Source organism: Diceros bicornis, chromosome 27 (assembly GCF_020826845.1).
Source record: "Diceros bicornis minor isolate mBicDic1 chromosome 27, mDicBic1.mat.cur, whole genome shotgun sequence".
NCBI classification, from domain to species: Eukaryota; Metazoa; Chordata; class Mammalia; order Perissodactyla; family Rhinocerotidae; genus Diceros; species Diceros bicornis.
This window is the reverse complement of record NC_080766.1, coordinates 40,032,242-40,052,707: the sequence shown is the minus strand read 5'-3', so window position 1 is coordinate 40,052,707 and position 20,466 is coordinate 40,032,242. Positions and strand designations below refer to the sequence as shown.

General features: G+C 42.9%; 1 protein-coding gene across 5 annotated transcripts in view; it reads left to right on the top strand.

The window, feature by feature from the left end:
- The window catches only part of DSCAM (DS cell adhesion molecule), a 625,552-nt gene that overhangs the window by 487,562 nt on the left and 117,524 nt on the right, over positions 1–20,466 (top strand). For 3 of the 5 annotated variants that reach the window (XM_058523126.1, XM_058523125.1, XM_058523127.1), the window contains 2 exons: positions 3,611–3,778; positions 13,885–13,955. In XM_058523126.1, the coding sequence (XP_058379109.1) occupies positions 3,611–3,778; positions 13,885–13,955 (239 nt within the window). The remainder of the gene's footprint in view (positions 1–3,610; positions 3,779–13,884; positions 13,956–20,466) is intronic. The other 2 variants (XM_058523130.1, XM_058523128.1) reach the window with 1 other exon arrangement.

Below are 20,466 nucleotides of genomic sequence, written 5' to 3'. Positions count from 1 at the left end.
TGTCACCTCCACCAGATTGGAAGCTCCTTGGGGCTCCCTGTGCTCTAGTTCTGCCCAGTCCCTTCCTCCAGCACCCAGCTCAGCACCTAACATGTAGAGGGCACTCAATGGATTTTTTGGTGAATTCTCTTTAAGAAGGGAATGCATTTAAAAACACTTTACCCGCTGTCTGGCACAGAGTAAACATCTAGTAAATACCAGGTTTTAGTATTACTTAAGTGTGCATGAAAATTCTTATATATCAAAGGCCTCTAAAACCATCAATGTTTGTGAAACTGGTTGTTCCCCATTTCAGAATCCTCAGTATCTCCCAACTCACCCATAAGTTTTCCCAAGGCAGGAACTCTGACTTTGTTTGTCCCTGGATCCCCAGTGCCTAGCACGGTGCTGCCATGTAGAGTCACCAATAAATATTTAATTTAATAAATTTAAATTGCATTTGTTGCATTTAATTTGCATGCGATCAGATAAGGCAGTCTGTCCAAACTAGAGCTGTGCATCAGAATGACCCAGAGAACAAGGCTTTTTTAAAGCATGGTTTTGGGGGCACGATTCTTCAGAGATTCAGTAGATCTTGAAGTGGAGTTGTCAAAAAGTTCCAAGGTGTTTCGAATGTGCTCACAGATCTGGGGACTGCAGAAGTCACATTTTTAAAATGCCTAGCACAGTACTGAGTGAACAGATGCTACTCCATAGGCGTGAATTCTTTTCGCTGCTGGTTTTTCTCTGACTGCAGCCTTGACTTCCTACCACATACCCATTGTCTGAGATACTGAACTCCCTTCTCTGGGTTACTGAACTCCATGGACTGCACCACGCAGATTCCTTTTCCCTCTGACTTCCAGTTGGGTTTTCCCAGTGCATGCACAGAGAATGATTCAGACAAGGATCCTGGCAGAGGCTGCACTCTCTGTGTGCAACTACAGTCGGGGGCACCTCTTCTAAGGTTCCAGCCCTATCTGGACTCCAGCAGCACTGGCCCTTCCCTTTGGCCCTCCTGGCCCTGAGAGGGAGCAGCTGCCCACTCTTGCTAGATGCCAGGAGCCTCAGCACCCCTGTAAATTCCTTTAGCCAAGCCTACACCTCGGTAAATAGCCCCCTTATAAATAATATTCCAGTGTGACTCATAAACTCTCTTTGATGCTACATCTGCTCTCTGCATCCAGAAACCACCATGCACTTCCTCCAACTGGGCAAGGAAACCTATCATGAAGCCCCAAACAAGTTCATTCCTCTCCCTTCCCGTTCACGTCCTTACCCAAGTATGCCCCATAAATGTTTGCATCCTCCAGCTCTTGGATTTCCAAACATGCATTTCTATTTATGACTTACTCTTCAAAAGTTTATTTTGTCCATGGTATGTTCTCCCTAGTTATATTTGTATTTTGATTTACAATTTCATCCTCCCAAGTGTCAGGATCTCTCTGTGATTATTTTTAACACCCAGTGTTTTATTCTTCAGCACATTTTGTTAATAATCCATGACCTGCCTGTTTGCACATCAGCATTTGAGATCAGAAGTAGCACTTTTCCTCCCTTTCCCTTTTACTCTTTTCTCCTGGGTAGTCACCTCCCTGTATTTATTCTTCCTTTGATGCCATCTCATTTGCCAGAGTGTTTTTGGGGATTTAACTAGATTTTCTTCTCCTTTTCCATTCAGTTATTTTAAAATCCTTCAGGATAACACATTCTTTCTCATCTTCTTGACCTTTAGCTAAAAATCCATCCTGCATTGCTTTGAACCATACTCTAGTAATCGTCATCACTGACACCATCTTTTTCTTTCAATCATCGCAAGGATGAAGCTGAAAGCACAGCCCCTTCTCCAAGGACCTCACGCTTCCCGCCCAAGACTCCCACTTGGCCCCTCCCCCACAGGCTAGGCATATGACTTGATTGGCAGGAGGAGGAGGTGGTCAGTAGACATTACTACGCCTCTTCAGGCTCTCAGCCACCTCCCAGATGCATCCTCAGTGAAGAAGGCCATGTCTTCATTGGTCTTGTCAGTTTCAGAAACCTCCATGCTGCTCTGGGCAGAGCCATCCGCCACTGCAAGTATCTACTTCCTCCTGAGGCTAGTTAGCAACTTTATAATGCCTGGGCTTCCTCTCTATTGTCCTAAATGTCTTCACCAGAAGGCCTGGCTTTTTTTCTGCGACAAGGCTCATATTTATGTGTCATCCCATGGGTGTTATATCCCCTCCCCGTCACTTGTCCTGCATTGAATCACATTCTTCTCTTCCATGCTTTGATTTTTTGCACCATCTTCTCTTTCTACGTCCTGTTCTTCCACCTCCCGTCATCTTGACTCAAATGATACTTTTTCTTTTAGCTGGAATATTCATTGTCAGTTTCTATTATGCTCTATTCCCTGATAAGTTAGATCATTCAAAGGCAACCTCGAAGCCACATATCTTTTCTACAATCCAGAAAATCTCTTGCGTTTATGTTTACCTTTGGGCAGAGCAGCCCTCTAAACTTAAGTAGTCATTATTAATGTGGAAAGGGGAGTGGGGCCATTCCCAGGACTCAGAGGTCTGTGTATTTGCCATTTGTTTATTCATCTATTAAACATGCATTTATTATTTGTTATCTGCTATGCGCCCAGCACTGTGTGAGCACTGAGGATACAGCACTGAGCACGGCAAGCATGGTCTCTGCCCTCATGGGACTTAGAATCCAGCAGGGAACATAGAATCTCAATGAAATTTGCACAAGTACGATAAGCACGACGCGAAAGGACATGGGGAGTGAGGGCACGTATAAGCATCCTCTGTCCACCATCTCAGGTGTTCTTTGTTCTTCCACAACCAACGCCATCTCGTGACTACCTGCCCCCAATCAGCACCTGCCCAAACTCTTTCTAAAAAAAGAACCATTTACTGACATTCTCGTCATTAGCTGAAGCCCTAAAATCAACAGACACAAATTGTCACATACTCAATGATAACTCTTCATATGAGGCATGTGCACTTGTTAAAATTAGCAGTGGTTGAAAAATAATTCCTATGATAAAGGATTTGAGACTATACGATTTGAAATATTAGAACTGAGAAAAATGTTTGGTAAGCAGCATTTATACTGGAGATGGAGATTAGTTTTTATGTAAGTATTTCATTTTTACCACTCCCTTTTTGGAGAACAAAGGATCTAATGTGGCTAAAGGTTTTGCTGGTTTTCAAATGTCTTTTAGAACCAAGGATATTTTTTTTCTTTTGGGTGGAGAGGTGTCCAAATCATAATTCCTTTTATTATCTTGTATACTGAGTGCCTAGATGTGGCTGTTTTCCACTTGGCTGGCATGAGTTTCCACCACTTGGACTTTCCATGGTCTCCATCAGTAGCCCTGTGGTGTCACCTCAGACACTCCTCCCAGAACTCAGCTACCCGCAGCGTTTGTCCCCTTCACTCAGCATGGATAACGTGTGTGATGTTGTGCCCCCCTGATGGCCAGACTGCCAGGACATTGGGAACATTGCATTGAGAATTCACTTTGAGTTGTAACTTTTCTTTCTTTTTTTGTTTTTAATTCCTTCTTGTGAACTTTCAAAGGCAGAGGAAAAAAACTCACATCTCTATCTCTTCTTTTTTGAAAAACAAAACCCAAAAGACTCCTGGGATTCTGCTCAGAGAACCAAAGATGTTTCCCCTCAGCTGAACTCGGCCACCATCATTGATATCCACCCTTCCTCCACCTACAGCATCCGCATGTACGCCAAGAACCGGATTGGCAAGAGCGAGCCCAGCAACGAGCTGTCCATCACCGCTGACGAAGCAGGTACGTCTGACTGGGCAGAGGCCCGCGCCCAGGAGCCCGGAGCTGGCTCCCAGGGCTCAGATGGTTAATGCAGAACCAGGTCTTTGTCCATGCCTGGTGGAGGCCTGTGATGAGTGCTCTCCATAGCTCCATGCCCTATCAAAACCGCATACAGGTATCTGCCTCCTGCTTTGAAGTCACTGCTCTTCAAATAGGACTGAGTTCAAGGTTCTCATGTCCAAGAATTAAAATAAAAACATAGGAGACTAAGTCTGGTGGGATTTAAAAAAGCATGCTGTTTTTACAATTTCTTTCTTTGGATGCCTGGAATCCAGGTTGACAGGCGAACCATGAGTGTATGTCTTGCCTGAGACCCTGTGCAGTCCGGATGTGGGAGGAATGCTTAAGTAAGAAACAGCAAGAACATTCTTTGTGTGAGGATTTGGGGGGATGATGGTATAGGTTATTTTATAGACTAGAAATTCCAAATCTCTATAATAACCTCTATTGTTCTTTTTCCTATTACAAACTATTTCATATTCAGTGTGGAAAATTTAGAAGATAGAAATAAACATTTTGAAGAAGGCAAAACAGCTTCCATAATCCTACCACCTAGAGCTACCTATGAACATATTGATATCCCCTACTAAATCATTCATCATGCACACACACACGTGCATGCAGGCTCACATACCCTTCAAATTTGCAGTCCACTCATGGTTACAAGGGGGTGACATTAACCGGTTTGTAGAGGACTGAGCAATTAGGCAGTGGCAATGAATACTGATTGTCAACCCACATCCTGGCAGGAGAGAAGAAAGGAAGCTGCCCGTGGGCTTCTCTGGGGAAGGAGAGGTAAAAAACCAAGGCCTGCCTCATCTCTTGGGGGAAAAAGAGTGTCCAGCCCCAAACCTAGTTTTTCTTTTCCTGCCAGAAATCAGAGCTAATGAGCCGCTAATTCTACAATGAAGTTGGAAGCCTAGTCTCAGATCCCTACTTCTCCATCACCAAAATTAAGGTGATGACCCCCAAATGAGTCAGAGTCCATGGGAGTTTCATTCCATCTTTCAGTTGGAGAATTGGGGTTATTCTTGACTTCCATCCCACCACCTACTTCTCTGTTGCCCTCATTAATGACCTTCCAAACAGTCATTACTCTTATACACTCTTATACATCTCCTAAGTACTTTCCTACAAATTATAATGATACCTTCTACCATTTATTTAACAAATCCCATATCGTTAGGCATGTTGGTTATTTTCAATTTTTCCTTATTATAAACACCACTGTGATGAACATCCTTGTGGTATATCTTGTGCCATTTTCAAGATTATTTTCTTAGGTTAAATTCCAAAAAGTAGGATTGCTGGACAAAGCAAATGCAAAAATTTAACTCTTTCGATATGCATAATCACTATTGTCCTCAAGGAAATAGGATAGAATTTATAATTCTTCCAGAACTGAGGATGAGTACTGATTTCTCAGCACTGGAACACATCAGTTCTTGAAAATTGTTTTCATGAGTGAGTGATAGGATAGATTTCTGCTTGAGTGTCTGAAGAGAGCCATTTCTAATACTTGGATACTCTGCGTGATTTCTGATCTGCAAAATGGACATGATGATGCTCTTCTCCCCCTTACCACAAACATATTGGATAATTGGAAAAAAAAAATGCCAAGCTCTGAAAGTACTTTGCATTTCTCAGAAATAAGTGGGAAATGAGTGTTAACGTGCTCCTGCAAAAATAGAATCTTATTTAAATCTTATTTTAACACCCCGCTAACTTCCTGGAATTTCATTATGCTGGATATTTAGGGAGAATAAGCTGCCCCCAAAACATAATCTTTCTGTATTCAACTTTCTTCTTCCTCTTCACTCCTTTTCTGACTCTGCCCCATCTCGACAACCTTCTCAAGGTGGCTATATTTCTCCTGTGGTGCATTTTGCAACCGCTTTCCTGATGGCCATTATGAACGCTGCTGTGGTCGCCTTTTATTTCATTTCCTCTGTGACCTCCCCTGCAGCTGCAGTTACCATGGCAACGTTTCTTTCCCCAGCCAGGAGGCCAGGGGAACAGCCACTCCAGGTCACCTGTCTGCAGTACAACCCCCTGGCATCTCTGCAGACAGACGGATGCGGAAACCACCTTCTAGGCTCCTGGATTTTACCTAGGCGCTGGCTTCTAGCAGTCCTGCACAGCCTCTCTCATTTACTATTCAGACGAGCTCAGAGAGAATGCGAGAAAAGAAACAGGGTGGAGCAAAGTAAACCTCCAAAACCCAATCTGTGTGTCTCGGCACATAGGTTTGCATGACTAAAATTGATAAGTCGTTTTTCCACGTGTGACTCACATAGAACGGAGGGCAACTCTCCTGACCAAAGACCCTCATTAGAATTGCTGCTGCCACTTCCTGGCAGGGATCCCCCAAACCATGTCTTTTAGGAGCCATAGCCATCTCAAGATGACCTTTTACCCTCCTTACTGCCCTCTTTCCCTAAAAAGGGAGGTCATCTTTCAAGCAGTGAGATTCCTCAGATGGAAGCTTCTGGAAGCTGTAGATCCAATCATTTTTATGATAATATAGTGCCCAAGTCTCAGGCACCTGAGGACACCTCTCAGTACCCACCTGGCTGAGGAAGTGAGGCTGTGAGGTGTTTAGGTCTGGGTCTCCCCCACTCTAGGGCTTTGAAGCTGCGCTTCACTTCCTACAGACCTTTCCTGCCCCCAGTCCACTGCGTGCCTACTACGGTCTCATATGGAAGGCCCTCCAAGTCTCCTTTTCTGTATTCTTCCTCGAAAAGCAGGTCAAGGGTGTCCCCCAGTGCAGTACCTTTTCCAGTGTCCCTGGATGACATTATTGCCTCCTCCCCCAGCACTAAGTAGGAATCTTTCTGACAATAGCTTTGAGCCATATCATCATTTCTCCATGGGGCTTATGTGCTACCCATGTTTCTACCCCTCATGTGTGTCTGGCACAAGGGACATTGCTCAGTTTATGTGGGAGGAATATTCATAAATATGCCTTATGGGATTGTCTTAGGTGTAACAATGAGCCATGTGTGTACATGAGAGAGAGAAAATATTTACACTGAAAGTTTGAAGGGCCTCATAAAGAAAGTAGAGAAAGGGATGGAAGGTGGAGGGAGGAAGAGGAAGGTGGGAGAAAGAAGACCCACCCATCAAAGCTCCAACTAGAACCACGGGAAGCCTCTGAGTTGGCAGCCTGAGATTCCCTCCCTCCCCTATCCTGATGGGATGGAGCATGTCCAGATCATATACGCAACCCATAGCAGATCAGGCCTGTGGGTGTGTTTGCTTTGGGTCTGCCTATTTTTATACAAATCTTTTGAATTAGGTATCAGTTTTTTAAATCTGGAAATATCAGATCAAAATCTAAATTTTGAGTTCCTCTTGAGTGCCTCCTTGGAAACAATCAGCTGGAGCCAAGTATATAGGGGTTACCCTTTAGACTGGCCATGCACCCCCAATTAACTGTCATCCTAGCTTTCTTTCATTGAAGGGTTCAGCTACCTGCAGCCCATGGACCAAACCTCACTTACAACTCTCAAGCTAAGAATAGGTTTTACATTTTAATAAGAAGAATATGTAACAGAGACTTCATGTAGCCAGCAAAGCCTAAATATTTCCTATTTGGCCCTTTACAGAAAACGTTTACAGATCCCTAATGTAGGTCGTGCCATGGGGGGATTTTGGGTTTTGGATTCCTGTTGTATCATCCATTGCAATGCTTAGTGAGGAAGAAATTGCTGCCATTTACATAGCCTTTCTACCTATTGCTGGAAAATAACATTGTTCCAACTCCACAACACTGAGTTTAATTTCATGTGAAAGTGCACAAATGCATTATCATGTACTTTAATACACTTGACCTCAGGGAACAGCCACAATGCAGAGATCACACTGTCTATCACACTCTTCCTGACTTCTCTTAGCAACCCTTCGCCCCCTAAAGAGGAGAAGTCGAGAGAGTAAGTGGCAACACTGTCAAGAGTCAACGAGATTAGCTCCTAATGGAACAGAAGTGCACTGACTTGCCAGATTTCTTTGACACGGATCAGCATGTCACATCCACAGCTGACCCTCACCCAAGACCAACTTCTCCATTAGCAGCTGTACCTTGAAGGTCACGTGTCACTTAGTGCCTGTGACTTAGTTTGGGGTGGCTGATCGCTTCATCATTGTCATTATCAATCTGTCCATAGACTGTGGAAGTTCAGTTATGCTGGAGCTCACTGAAAAACCACTGAATTTTCATAGCTGCACCAGAGAATGGAAGGTCAGGATTATGGAAGGGTCACCACATGGAGTCATTGGGTTTCCATTAGATCCAGTGCTAAGTTAATGGTCCTAGCATCATCTTTCATCACGTCCAGAGTAACAGCTCTCATCCAGAAGAGTTTCCTGTGTGCTGAGCTGGAGGCTGAGTGAGAGAGGATATAATGAGGGCTTAAGGAATAAAAGGCATCAACATGTGACACTAAGCGTGTGAATAGTGTTGCACAATAGGGCCCAGTGTGGCATGAGTTGTGTTCTTCAAGGACAGAGTCAAATGCACAGGGTCTGCCCACTGAGAAGAACCAGGTGTGCCCTACACCTGAGCCTTCAGCAATCTGCTTCTTTAGTTGTTTTTCTCCAGCTTCCATTTAAAGACTTTGAAAATTAAATCTAAATAAATCACTGGTTTCCTTGCTGTTCCTCACTCATGCACATTATTCTCAAGCCAGCTCTCTTGGAATGTTCTGAAATTGTTCTGCAATGGTTTTGAATGTTCTTCCCCCTCCTCCCATACCTCCTTCAAGTCTGCTCAGCTATCATCATCTCCATGAGTCCTACCCTGACTCCCTGGTTAAAGTTCAACCCACTGCCCACTCTGGCACACTTGGTCCTTTCCCTCCGTTAACACTCTGTAACACAAAAACAGCATTTATCACCATCAACACACCATATAATTTAGTGATTTACTTATTTAATCTCTTTTGGTCCCTCCCACAAGGGTAGGAATAGTTGCTTGTTTTGCTTGCCGCTGTATCCCAGACAGCTGGACAGCATTTGACACATAATAGATGCTAAATAAATTGTTTAAATGAATAAGCTATTTATTTGATAAATAGTTGTTAAATGAATTCAGCTTTCCCCATCTAGGCATTAACTGTTCTTGGTTTCGTTTTGGTTTTTACTAAACACCGTCTTGGTCACCTTTGCCCAGCAAGAACATTCCTCTCACCCACGCTGCTTCTACTTGACATGAATATGTGGTTGTGGAATCATGCAGTTGCCCCTCAGTCTATTGTTTTACTGACTTTTGTACCCCAGTTCTTTCCTAGTTTAGGACCTGGAACACAGCAGGCCCTCGGTAAGGAATCCTGAGGAATAAGGAAACCAGAGAGAGAAATTTGGGAGTGATCTCCACTGGAGTGGTTCAGTCAGTCTCTATAAGTGATTAATCCCAACACTCTGGGTGAAGCCAGGAGACTGATCCATGCAGGAGAGAATAATCTGCAAGCAGAGGGGAGTGCTGAGGCTTGAATCTTGGTGTTCACAGATTGGAAGCAAGAGAGAGGACCATCCATTGAGAGCAACAAGGGAGCTGTCAGGGAAGCAGGCAGCAGGAGAGAAGCCAGCTCAGCGGGAGGGATGCAGAGCCAGCCCTGGGTGACCGGAACCAGAAAGAGAGACCTGTGGGTTTGGCAATTAGGAAGGGTCTGTCATCGCTGCATTTTCAGCCAAACAGAATTAGTAAAAGTTTCCTCGCCTAGAAAAAACGTTAGCAACTGTGAATATAGTCTTCATTTGTTACTTTTTTTTACAGATTGAACAGTTTTGGCTTCTGTAGAAGTGCAAGATTATTTATTTTGGAAAATCACATTCCTTGTTAATTCTTACCTCTAGCCTTCTCTAAATATTCTGGTTAAAAAAAAAGAAGGAATTATGTTTTCTATATATACTACAGCTTCCATTCAAGAGCATGTGAATAAATTCTTAAATGTCAAATGTAAACACAATTTTCAAATTTAGTTAAATAAATGGGTACCTCATGGTTGATCTTCAGTACTTTCTGCATTGGGAATTCAATCTGCCTTGCACTGTAATTTTACAGAAATTATCTGTTTGCAGTGAGATGAGGACCCATGAAGAAATTACAGCTCAGGAGCTGTAAAGAAAGCACTAAAATTCTGAAAGCAGACTCTTTTTTTTATATAATTTTTTAAAGTTTTTCTTATAATGTATTAGAAAGTTATAGTAAAAAATTCAGTACCTAAATAAATGCACAAAAACTCTTTCTAATTATATTGGGCTGTAACGTGTGTATATGATTATATTCTTTGTGTGTCTATCTTTAATATTGTTTCTATCACTTTATTTTTTAAGAGAGAAGAGGTCTGAATGCGTTCACTTCAGAGAACAGGCAGACCAATAAATGAATCACTAACAAACCACTAAGTATTAATAGGCTAAGTAAAACAGGTGTTGTGTTCTTAAAAGTGGTCAGGTCTGTCCTGGAGACAGGGACTGTTCCCCGACCTCTTCACTGGGGGGCCTTCGTAAGACACCAGATCAGACTGGAAAAACAAATTGTTCCCAGTTCATGACTGCATTGTCAGCTTTATGTTTTCTGAGAGAATCAAGGGCGTTTTTGTAAATACTATTCTGCTGTCTTTGTTTTTAATTGTGAATATATCTCCACATGAATATGAAGACTGTGACTATTTTTTGCCTGCCACACTCCTGAGAAGGCCACACAAAAGGCCAGAGCCCAGACGTGCCCAAAGGATGCAGGATGACGCAGTGCCCTAATACTGCCTCCAATTCCTAACCAACAGGCTCTTTGTTCATTTTTATCTATCACAATCAGATTAAAATAATCAAGCATCAGTATAGCTGTCAGATCCCAAAATAGTTTTTTCAAGAAGGATTTTTATGGACAAACTGCATGCTTCTCACTGACCACAGAATTATCATTGGTGAGAAAAATCCTTCCCATGTGTTTTCATGGGCTCTGATATCAAAGGGTTCCTGCATAAAGGGCTTGAGTAGAAACTGGGTGCAGAGCTCTCACAACAATTATCACAATTAGCTGGATGCCAGCCTCTCCCTTCGTTACTGTTCTGGAAATTAGCTTCAATGCTAGCACAGTCTTGGAGTACTGATAAATCCAAGAGGCTGCAGCACCCCCAGAAAACCAACTGTCCCCATGACCTGCTGGGGAGAGAGAGGTGCAGCTTAGAGTCTGTTGGGGGAAGAGAGAAAGACTGGTGCAAAGGTTGCTGTGCAAATATATGCCCAATGCTGCTGTGATGGGTTCCCAAGCCGAGGCGGGGGCTCACAGGCACAGACAGGAAACTCTGATGGAGGGGGAAAAAAGGCTCCAATCTGCCCAGGGGCAGGTGTGTTTAGGTTCCACTGAGGAACTGGCTGGGGCACGGGATGCATTGGGTGGGGGAGGGGAAGCAGAGCAGAAGTATGGAGAAAAAGGCAGGATACAGTGAGAAGTTAGTATGAAGGGTGAGAAGTTGGAATGGTGCTCTGGGTCCATATCCCCTTTAAAAGGAGTAAAATGTAGGCCAGAATTCATGTTTAGGAACTAAATAGAAACTAGGGCCAGTCATGGATGCTGGGCTGGAGTGGGCTGTCAGGGTAAGAGACTGTGAGAGCCCCGGTGTGGACGGTGGCAGAGAAAGCAGAGGGCACGAGACATTGAGAGCAGATTTCAGGGATGGCACCAGCAAGTCTGTGAAGGATGGGTGTGGAGAAGGAAGCAGCTTACAGACCTGATTCTCTCCTCTTCTCTCTCCCCAGTTCTTGTAAACATTTTCAGCTGCTTAGCAGACACTGCAATGTCCCCATGTCCCTTCAAATTCATGTTTCTAAAATGCAATGAATTGTCTTTTCTGAAAAATCGGCGTCCTCTCTTGGCATCCTGACATTACCATTCTCTCCCAATTCCACCAGCCCTGACTTCTGGAATCAGTTTCCCCCCTTTCTTCCTTAGGTATGGGAGCAGGCTTCCTCTAGTAGAAAAAAGAGCATCCATGTCTTCCTTCCCATCGTCACTGCTTAACCCCAATCCACCCAGCGAAATTCCATCCCACACCATGTCAGTGGTCTCGTAAAGGCCCACGACCAGGCACGCTGGCTTCTCTCCATGTTAGCTTCATTTGCTACACGCCCCCGCCTGTTGTCAGTGCTCTCACGTGCAGGACACACTTTTCCAGAAGCCACTGCAATTTCCCAAGGCTTTGTTGTTTTCCTCAAGCCCACAACTCTCTCCTTCACACTCCCGTTCTGATTTCCTGATTTTGCCTCTCATTATTTGGTTGAGAAAATACAGACAATTGGGTTTGAACCTGCTTCCCTCAACCGCCACACCCACCCAAAGCCTCCCCACTGTTTCCTTCTCCTCCCATCCCAGAGGCCTTTGCTCTTACAAGACCCACTCACCCCATCACCTCCCCCCTGCTTCTGGCTCCTTGCTCAAACATTGTTCCTTCGAATGTACCTTCTCTTTTTGTTATTTGAATTCCTCCCTTTACCCCACCTACGTACAAAACACCCAATGATAATAATAATATTTATTATTATTGCTTATATTTACAGAGTACATTATTTTCATGACAACCCTGTGACATAAATTTTATTGTCCCTTTATATAAAGAAGGAGACTGAGGGACAGAGCAATTAAGTGACCTGCAAAACACCACACAGCTTCTAAGTGATAGAGCTAGAATCCAAACTCTGGCAGAAACATGAAAATGCTCATCAACTTAGCAACTACGTCATGATATTTACCCAAAACTTCTTCCCCTGAAAAGAGGAGAACATATGTCCCTTGACTTTGCCTCTCCCCTCATCTGACCTGTATCTTTACCCTTCCTTTCACTTCCAAACCCTTCCAATTTGTTTACGTTCTGCTTTCTTATCTTCCCATATCACCCTTCTGCAAAGTGGCATCTCTGCTTCCACAAAAATGGCCATGTTGCATCTCAGCAGTGATGGCAAAATTGTCTGTCCAATAGCGTTTTGTCACCCAAAGGGTTCTCTCCCTCCTGATTTCTGGGTTACCATTTGCTTCAACTTCCTAGAAGATACCTGAGCATAGCTATGTTGTATCCTTGTCTTCCTCTCAGTGCAGGCGTTCAACTGTTCTGATTAGATTATGACCTCTTGGTGGACAAAGAGGCTTTATATCTCTTAGTTCTACACTAGGTTCTTGGTACGTAGCACGTTTCTAATACACATTAATCGACTGTAACGGGAATGTAATTGGAATCTGTACAACTGTTGGAAATAGGTTGGTGTGAGTTGCACACTTCGTTTTACTCTTTGCTTCTGTCATCTGTGGCTACAGACCCTGGTTAATGAGGGTTTTTTGTGTGTGTGTGAGGAAGATTAGCCCTGAGCTAACATCTGTTGCCAATCCTCCTCTTTTTGCTGAGGAAGATTGGCCCTGGCCTAACACCCGTGCCCATCTTCCTCTACTTTACATGTGGGACAGCGCCACAGCATGGCTTAATAAGCAGTGTGTAGGTCTGCATCCAGGATCCAAACCTATGAACCATGGGCCACTGAAGTGGAACACACGAACTTAACCGCTGTGCCACCGGGCCGGCCCCCAGAGAGTTTTTAATTGGAAAGTGTGGAGAAATAAAGAGATCAAAGAGACTCAAAGGCAGAAGAATCCTTTTTTGATTTTGCCCCAATAGGTCTGAGCAACCTGAGTCACCCTAATGTCGTGTCACTAAATAAGACTTCTAGGGGAGAGAAGAAGGGTCTTCAACAGCCCCACAGAGTTTTATAAGTGAATGTTGTTTTGCAACTTCCTATTTTACCCATTAACTTACTCAAACTCAAGCTTTGTAAATCAAATTGTCGAAAACATGGTGAGGAAGAATACAAGGACAGGTCCTCAAGATTCATTAACAGGAACAAGTAAGCACAGGGTAAATTTTGTACAATGGCTCTGCCACATTGACTTGCCCACTAAAGCTGAAAACACACTTCTCTGTGCTGATGTGGGCCTGTCTTCCTGAGCTGTGCATTGTTGTGTAGGTTTCAATCCACTTTGGAACCGTTTCTAACCAGCCTGTGGGTTTTGATCTCTACAGCTCCTGATGGCCCACCTCAAGAGGTTCACCTGGAGCCCATATCATCTCAGAGCATCAGGGTCACCTGGAAGGTAAACTGAGTAAACACCTGTATTCCTGGCACTTTTTCCACGGGGGTGAGCGCTTGACTCATGTTAAGTGTTATGATGCCAAGACACTAACATTCTATGAAACTTTTGTTTTGCAAAATTAGATTAAAAGCCCTTTTCTTAAAATCCAATATTTGTAGCTACATCTTGAATAATTTTACAGCAGATTCTGTATCCACAGAGAGGGATGTCATTGTGTCTTGTTTTTATCCTTGAATCCTGGTTGGTCGTCAGTGCTGTCTCCACACAAACAGTGACATGGATGTGCCTGACTGCACTTGCTCATTTCATTCCAGCGAAACTTTTTCTAATTGCTTTTCCTAAATGGCATGTCATGGTATGGTAGTTAGTCCACCGAACTGGCAGAAAGGAGAGAAGTCCTTGCTGTGCCACTAGCTAGCTGTGTCCACGAGCACGGCCCTTCATTTCCTCCCAGTGAGCCTGACTGTTGAACCAGCTGCTGTCCAAGGTGCTGGTACCTCAAGCATCGCCAGCAGATGCAGACTGGCTACTGGTCAGCCGAGGGCTTGTTGCCAGTTGCTGGGAGAGAAAGCCTGAGCCACAATGCAAACAACCTCACTGCTTAGCACATTGTCTTGTCCAGCGACATGTTTTTCATAGCAAAATGTTCTTGATGAAGGAAGCAGTGTTGATTTATATTCTGGTGCACTAGGCACCACTGCCCCAGGGATCTTGAAGTCACCTACCAGGTGGGTGAAGCTGCCTTGGGAATTAGTCATCTTCCCAGTGTGCTCTTGGAGCTAACTACCTTAGGCCAAATTCCATTTTATCTGAAGTTCTGTTGTTGGGTAAACAGAACTTCTGTAAACTTGCACTTGCTTTTCCAGTTCTAGATTTCTTTCATCACAAAGGTTTTCTTCTTACCTCTTTCCTCACCTTTTTTCTGTGTTCTTACTCAGAGAAGATGGCAGCAACCTCAGTGAAGCCTTCAAGTCGCCCATCCCTTGTAACCTAAAAACCTAATCCATCGCACCTGTTGTTGGGTTTTTCCTTCTAGCATCAGCTGTTTCATAGACCAGTGTCTGTAACAAAAAAGGGTTTTCATTGTTGGCATGGATACCACCTTTGGTGTCAATGCACATTAATACAGCAAGCCCCTTTGCATCAACTTTGCACACTTCAGCCCATAAGTTATGATTCCAGCGGCAGCATGCCATGACTGTGTAGCTGCTCAGATAGTGCAGGCCGAGCAGTGTGGGGAGGGGTGTCATTCGTCTTTGTGAGCACATCCGCCAGCTGCGAGCATCACACACTGTGTAATGAAAGGCACTCAGCAAGCCATAACCCCATTCCGCATCCTGGCCACTCTACAAATGGAATGCTGACTCACTCTGTCTCGAATTAAAGACTCTGAAGTTCCACCCACTGGCCTTCCACATTCTCTCACATTTTGCCACTGAAAAAAGACCAGCTGTTACTGTGGCTCCTAAAGCTTTTTGGGTCCTGCATGAGAGAGGTATCTGCTCATGGATCTCTTATAACTAAAAATGGAAACTTGTGAAGTTTTACAAGATTTTGCGTCCTTTTTCTCTCCATAGAAAAGCAGCAGCAAAAGTCAGTAAATTGCAGGTAAATTTCTTCTTAATGTCAAAAGGATGAACGTGTTGTAGGCTATTAAAAGGATGCGGGGCTCCCTTTAGATCATGAGTAGACTGTTCACAGAACAGTGATTTATCTCAGAGTAGCAGGCTGTTGTTGCATGGCCTGTCTGCATGCAGACGGATATGGGGGTGACCTAACCAACTGAATGAGGTAATCGCTGCCCATTCATTGGCTTGTCGATTCATGTTGGCTTGATTATGTAATGAAAGTGCAGCACTGATTCAACCAAATTGTATGCTCTTGTCCATAATTTAAACGATATGTCAATTATGATATGTTGCATACAATACGCCTTTGTTTTATGGTGTAAAACTTCCAGATTTACATTTCATATAAGGTGACTGACAGCAAAGGAGAAGAAAGAAGGAAGTAAAGAAAGATGGAGAAATCCCATTAGCCCAAAGAGGGACCCCCACATCAGTCAGCCAGGATGGAAACATCACATCAGGAGCTGTAGGACTGAGGCAGAAACTCACTCAGGGTCACAGGACAACTGATCAGAAGTAAAAGTTGCGCTCAATGGAGAGACGTGAGACAGAAAGGAGAATTGCTCCAGGGTTTTGGTGGGAAAACGGTCACTTTCGACACTAAACCTCCTAAAGGTCAGGTGCACCTTGGCAGCCTTTCCATAACATTGGAGATAGATATTACATTTAATTATCATTGTACAGGCAATGCTTCTGTAACACACACCTTCTCTTGAACAAAATAAACAACTTTCCCTTTTTATTTGAGTTATTTCTTTCACCAAATGAAATTTTCAATATTTTTAATTTTCAAGTCTGGCAGAGTTGCCCATGGCCCACTGAATACAGACCAAAACCCAAAGGATACTCTAGGCCATTCAACATCAGGCTGCAGCACCCCATTTCGGGTTTGCACCCCATCTTCCTCCGTTATAAGGGACCATACATGTGCCCATAGCTGTCGTCTTCTCTCCTCCTCCATGTCATTGCTCACACTGTTTGTAACATCCCCCCTCTGCCTGTCCAGTCCTGCTTACCCAACGCTCCGGTCCTGCATGATTCTCTACGAAGATGTATGAATCTCCACAGTGGAATCAATTGTCTAATTCTCGTGTTGCCTGTTACTCTTGGTGATGGCTCAGCGAGGCTCCCATCACATGGTTTCTATAGTTCGTTTGGTTGCTTCTCCTCTGCTGTTCTGTGAGCTCTTTAGAGGTAGGGAGTGTCTCATTCATCTTTGATGCCAGTGGCTGGTAGGTTTGCCTGAATGAGTGAATGGATGGATGGATGGATGAATGAGCGCAAATGTGAATTGAGAATGACAAGTGTTGCATATCACACTAGCCTCTGAAGCATTATGTCTTTCAGAAATTCCATGGAGAAGGCATCCCAGCTATTAGAATCTCCAAACACCAAGCTGTAATACAGTGAAGGTCTAATTCATGCTACCATGAAATACCCCAGAGCTTGCAGCGGTGGACACCCAAAGATGTCATCCACGCTCAGTGTACCAGACACACCAACCGCTTCACACATAGGTTTCTACTATTGTTTATTTAAAAGTAGACGGCAGTCATGGTCCAATAAATCTGTGATAAGTTTTAGAGGAAATGGACATCTGCACTTCACTTCAAATGTAAGCCCACAGGAAGATGTCCAAGAACCAGCACCGCATTTAACTGTCTACATTATGCAAGATGAGGGCTCAGAAAGGGCTCTCAAATACTTTTACATATTTTGAGTTAAATAAAAACGCTAAGCAGTGCCTAAACAGGATCTCAAGAGATAGCGTAACTGGTACTAAATAGAATAAATGATAATAAAGATCCATGTTCTAACTTTTGCTCCACCCTTTTTTGAAAAACAAAAGGGTTGGCATAAGCAAATACGATTTACTGCATGTTTTTGCTGGGGTTACTCAAATTCAGAAAAACTATTTAAAACTACAGATTACTGATAGTATATTTGATTAAGTACCTGAAAATTGTAAGACTAAAAGAGAATTTTTTGGTATTTCAGAAAATTCTGACTTTAGTCTATCTCCTAAGTATAAAAATACTGACAGAAGAAGCCTCTTTCGACAGTGCCTGTCACCTTCTTTTCTGGCCAGTCTCAGAATCAACTCATCTTGTTTTATGCAAATTAAGGGCAGTTTGACTAACTGCTATTTGCGTGTGCTCATAAAATAAAACCATCAGTATTTGGGATATTTAATTAGTATAGACATCTCACAACACTTATCCAGAGAATGCAATTTAAGTCAGAGATTTTGTCCTATCCATGTAAATGTTTTGATTCATTTTGGTTTGAATGAGAAATCGTTTTAGCGCCATGGGCTATCCCGAAAATATGAAATTTTCAATTGCTTAAATATTGCAGGGCTGAAAACAATTGTCAAACTGATGACTCAGGATAAAAATCCTGAGAAGGATTTTACCACTTTCTTACCACTCAGTATCACACCATCTGGCCAAGATTTTATTTAGAATGCGGAGCTTTGCAGAAAAAAACACATGATTTCCATAAAATATCAAAATTGAATATTTAGAGATTTAATTAAATTTCAGTAATCTGAAGAATACTTTTAACTAGAACACCACATCTCCATAAGCCGCAATAATTCCAACTGACTGAGGCATCCTTACAATCTATTATATGTTTCAGAGATGAGCTCGTACAATGGGAAAATGGCTTAGTCCACCATTTAAAAACAGGACTGCTCTATTGCCAGTGACCTTCACAGTAACAGTTTAAAAAACTTTAGGCTCCACTTGACTCCTGCATTTAAATCCCTCACCTCCAAGAAATGGCACAGCACATTGGAAAAGGAGTGCCTTCTAGAGCTGGTTTTTCCTGGCTGGGGCTCCTGAGAAAGTCATCTTTCTGAGCATCTGGTCTCTGCTAGGCACTGTGCTCAAGTGTTGCCTGCATTGTGTCTTTAGATCTGTGCACTGGGTGCACCCAGTTTTGTACAGAGAAGATCCTGAAGTTGGAGGGACTTGCCCAAGATCTAAGGGCTCATGACTGTCAGATTGAGGAACTCCACCCGGGCTGTCTGACTCTGTCTCGTGGGCTTCTAAGCAATCGATAAGCTAATGTATGTGAAGTGCTGAGATAGTGGCTCCTGCATAGTAAGGTTCAACAAATATTAGTTGTTTTCCTATTCCTTCCAACCTCACGTTATAAATTTTACCCAACCCCATTAAAGTTAGAGAAAATAGGCAAAATGTGCATTCTACCTACTACATTTTCTTTCCAAATTGTAAACTTAGCCTTAGCGTAATTTGAGTAGTAAATCAACAGCTTTTGTCCCTACAAAATTCAAGAGTTGCCTTGAAATTAATTTTACTTAATTTTTTAACTCTCACTTTAATCCTTAGGCTATGAAAAATTGCGACAGTTTAGATTTCTTTGATGAGCTAATCACTTGGTTCTAGAGTTGGATTTACAGCAGCTTTATTAAAAATCCTGAGGACCAACATGTCTTACAAATATTTAAGGAATTGTCAGCCCTTCTCGTATTAACAAGTCTGACCTCTTTCCCCTAGAGCAAGAGAAGAAAAACCCAAACTGACTTCAGAACCTGTTGGTCATCCACGTAGAGTAGCATTATTCTTTCTCAACTTCTTACAACTGACCAGACTGTAAACTCTGTGAGGGTGCAGAGAATATCTTGTTTGTTCATTACATCCTCAGTAAGACAGCAGTAAATACTTGTTAAATAAATACATGAGGCACTCTCACTGTTCACTTATATGTTAAAATATTCATATCAAGAGGGGGTAACCCTTCCCTTGGAAAGCTCTGGACTCCTTGGAAAGAAGCATATATAAAATATTCAGATCCCTTTAGTAAAATAATTCATTGCTTATTTACTTGATTTGGCATATGTTCTGCATCTCTCTCCATCTCTCCATTGCATTGCCCTCTTGTTATAGCCATGTGATGGGCCTTCTCCAAGGAACCCAGGTCTCTGTCCCAGAGCAGAGTTGCCAGCTGGCCTGCTTAAAGGGTCCTGGCTGGCCTCCCAACCCAGCAGGCAGTTCTCTTGGTTCTCAGCCTCAAAGTGCAGGGAGAAGGTACTGGCCACCTTTCCAGAGGCTGCTCAGCCGCCAAAAGGGTGGGATCCAGGTCTGACACACGGGCTTGCTGGGAAGAGAGGTTGGCTGGGTCTCAGCATTGGAGGCATATCTCCATTCAACTCCGGTGAAAAGACTGTACCTCTCCAGCTAATTGACCCTGACAGGACATAAACTGAATTGGACTGAAGACTAGGACCAAGGCCATCTCCATTCATTAGCTGGCAATCCTTTCAGATGGTTTCTTCTGAAACTTCACACTGAGCCTGGATGAACCTGGCACAATACAAGACAACAGAGGGCAAGCACTTTCATTGTTCTGTTTTAGAACTGTTAGGTTATAAATTGCTGGGTTACAATAAGTTAGGAGGCAAGGATGGTATTTTTGCTTTGACTTAGAGAACATAATTATCAGAAATGCAAATAAGAGTGATGAGTAGGAGCCATGAGATTGCAACTAAAAGAGTATCCTGGAAATTTATTGATGACCAGCCATAGCTGTGTATTTGGTACACCAACAACACATTTGACAAATGGATTAGGTTCTAAAATTGGGACATTAGGATAAAATTTGCTTATGGTCAGGATAATATTGAAAATTACTTAATTGTCTATTAAGTACACTGTGTATAATTCTAGCTATTAAACTTTATAGGGACATTCATATATGAATATGTAATATTTACAGAGAAAAATGAAGAGTATATGTAAAAATATAATGACATTATTTCCTTACATTATGCATAACGTGAGATTAGCATAAGTTAAATGCATCTACAACAAGTAAATAGCATATAATAAGAATATTTTGATTTAGCATGAAAA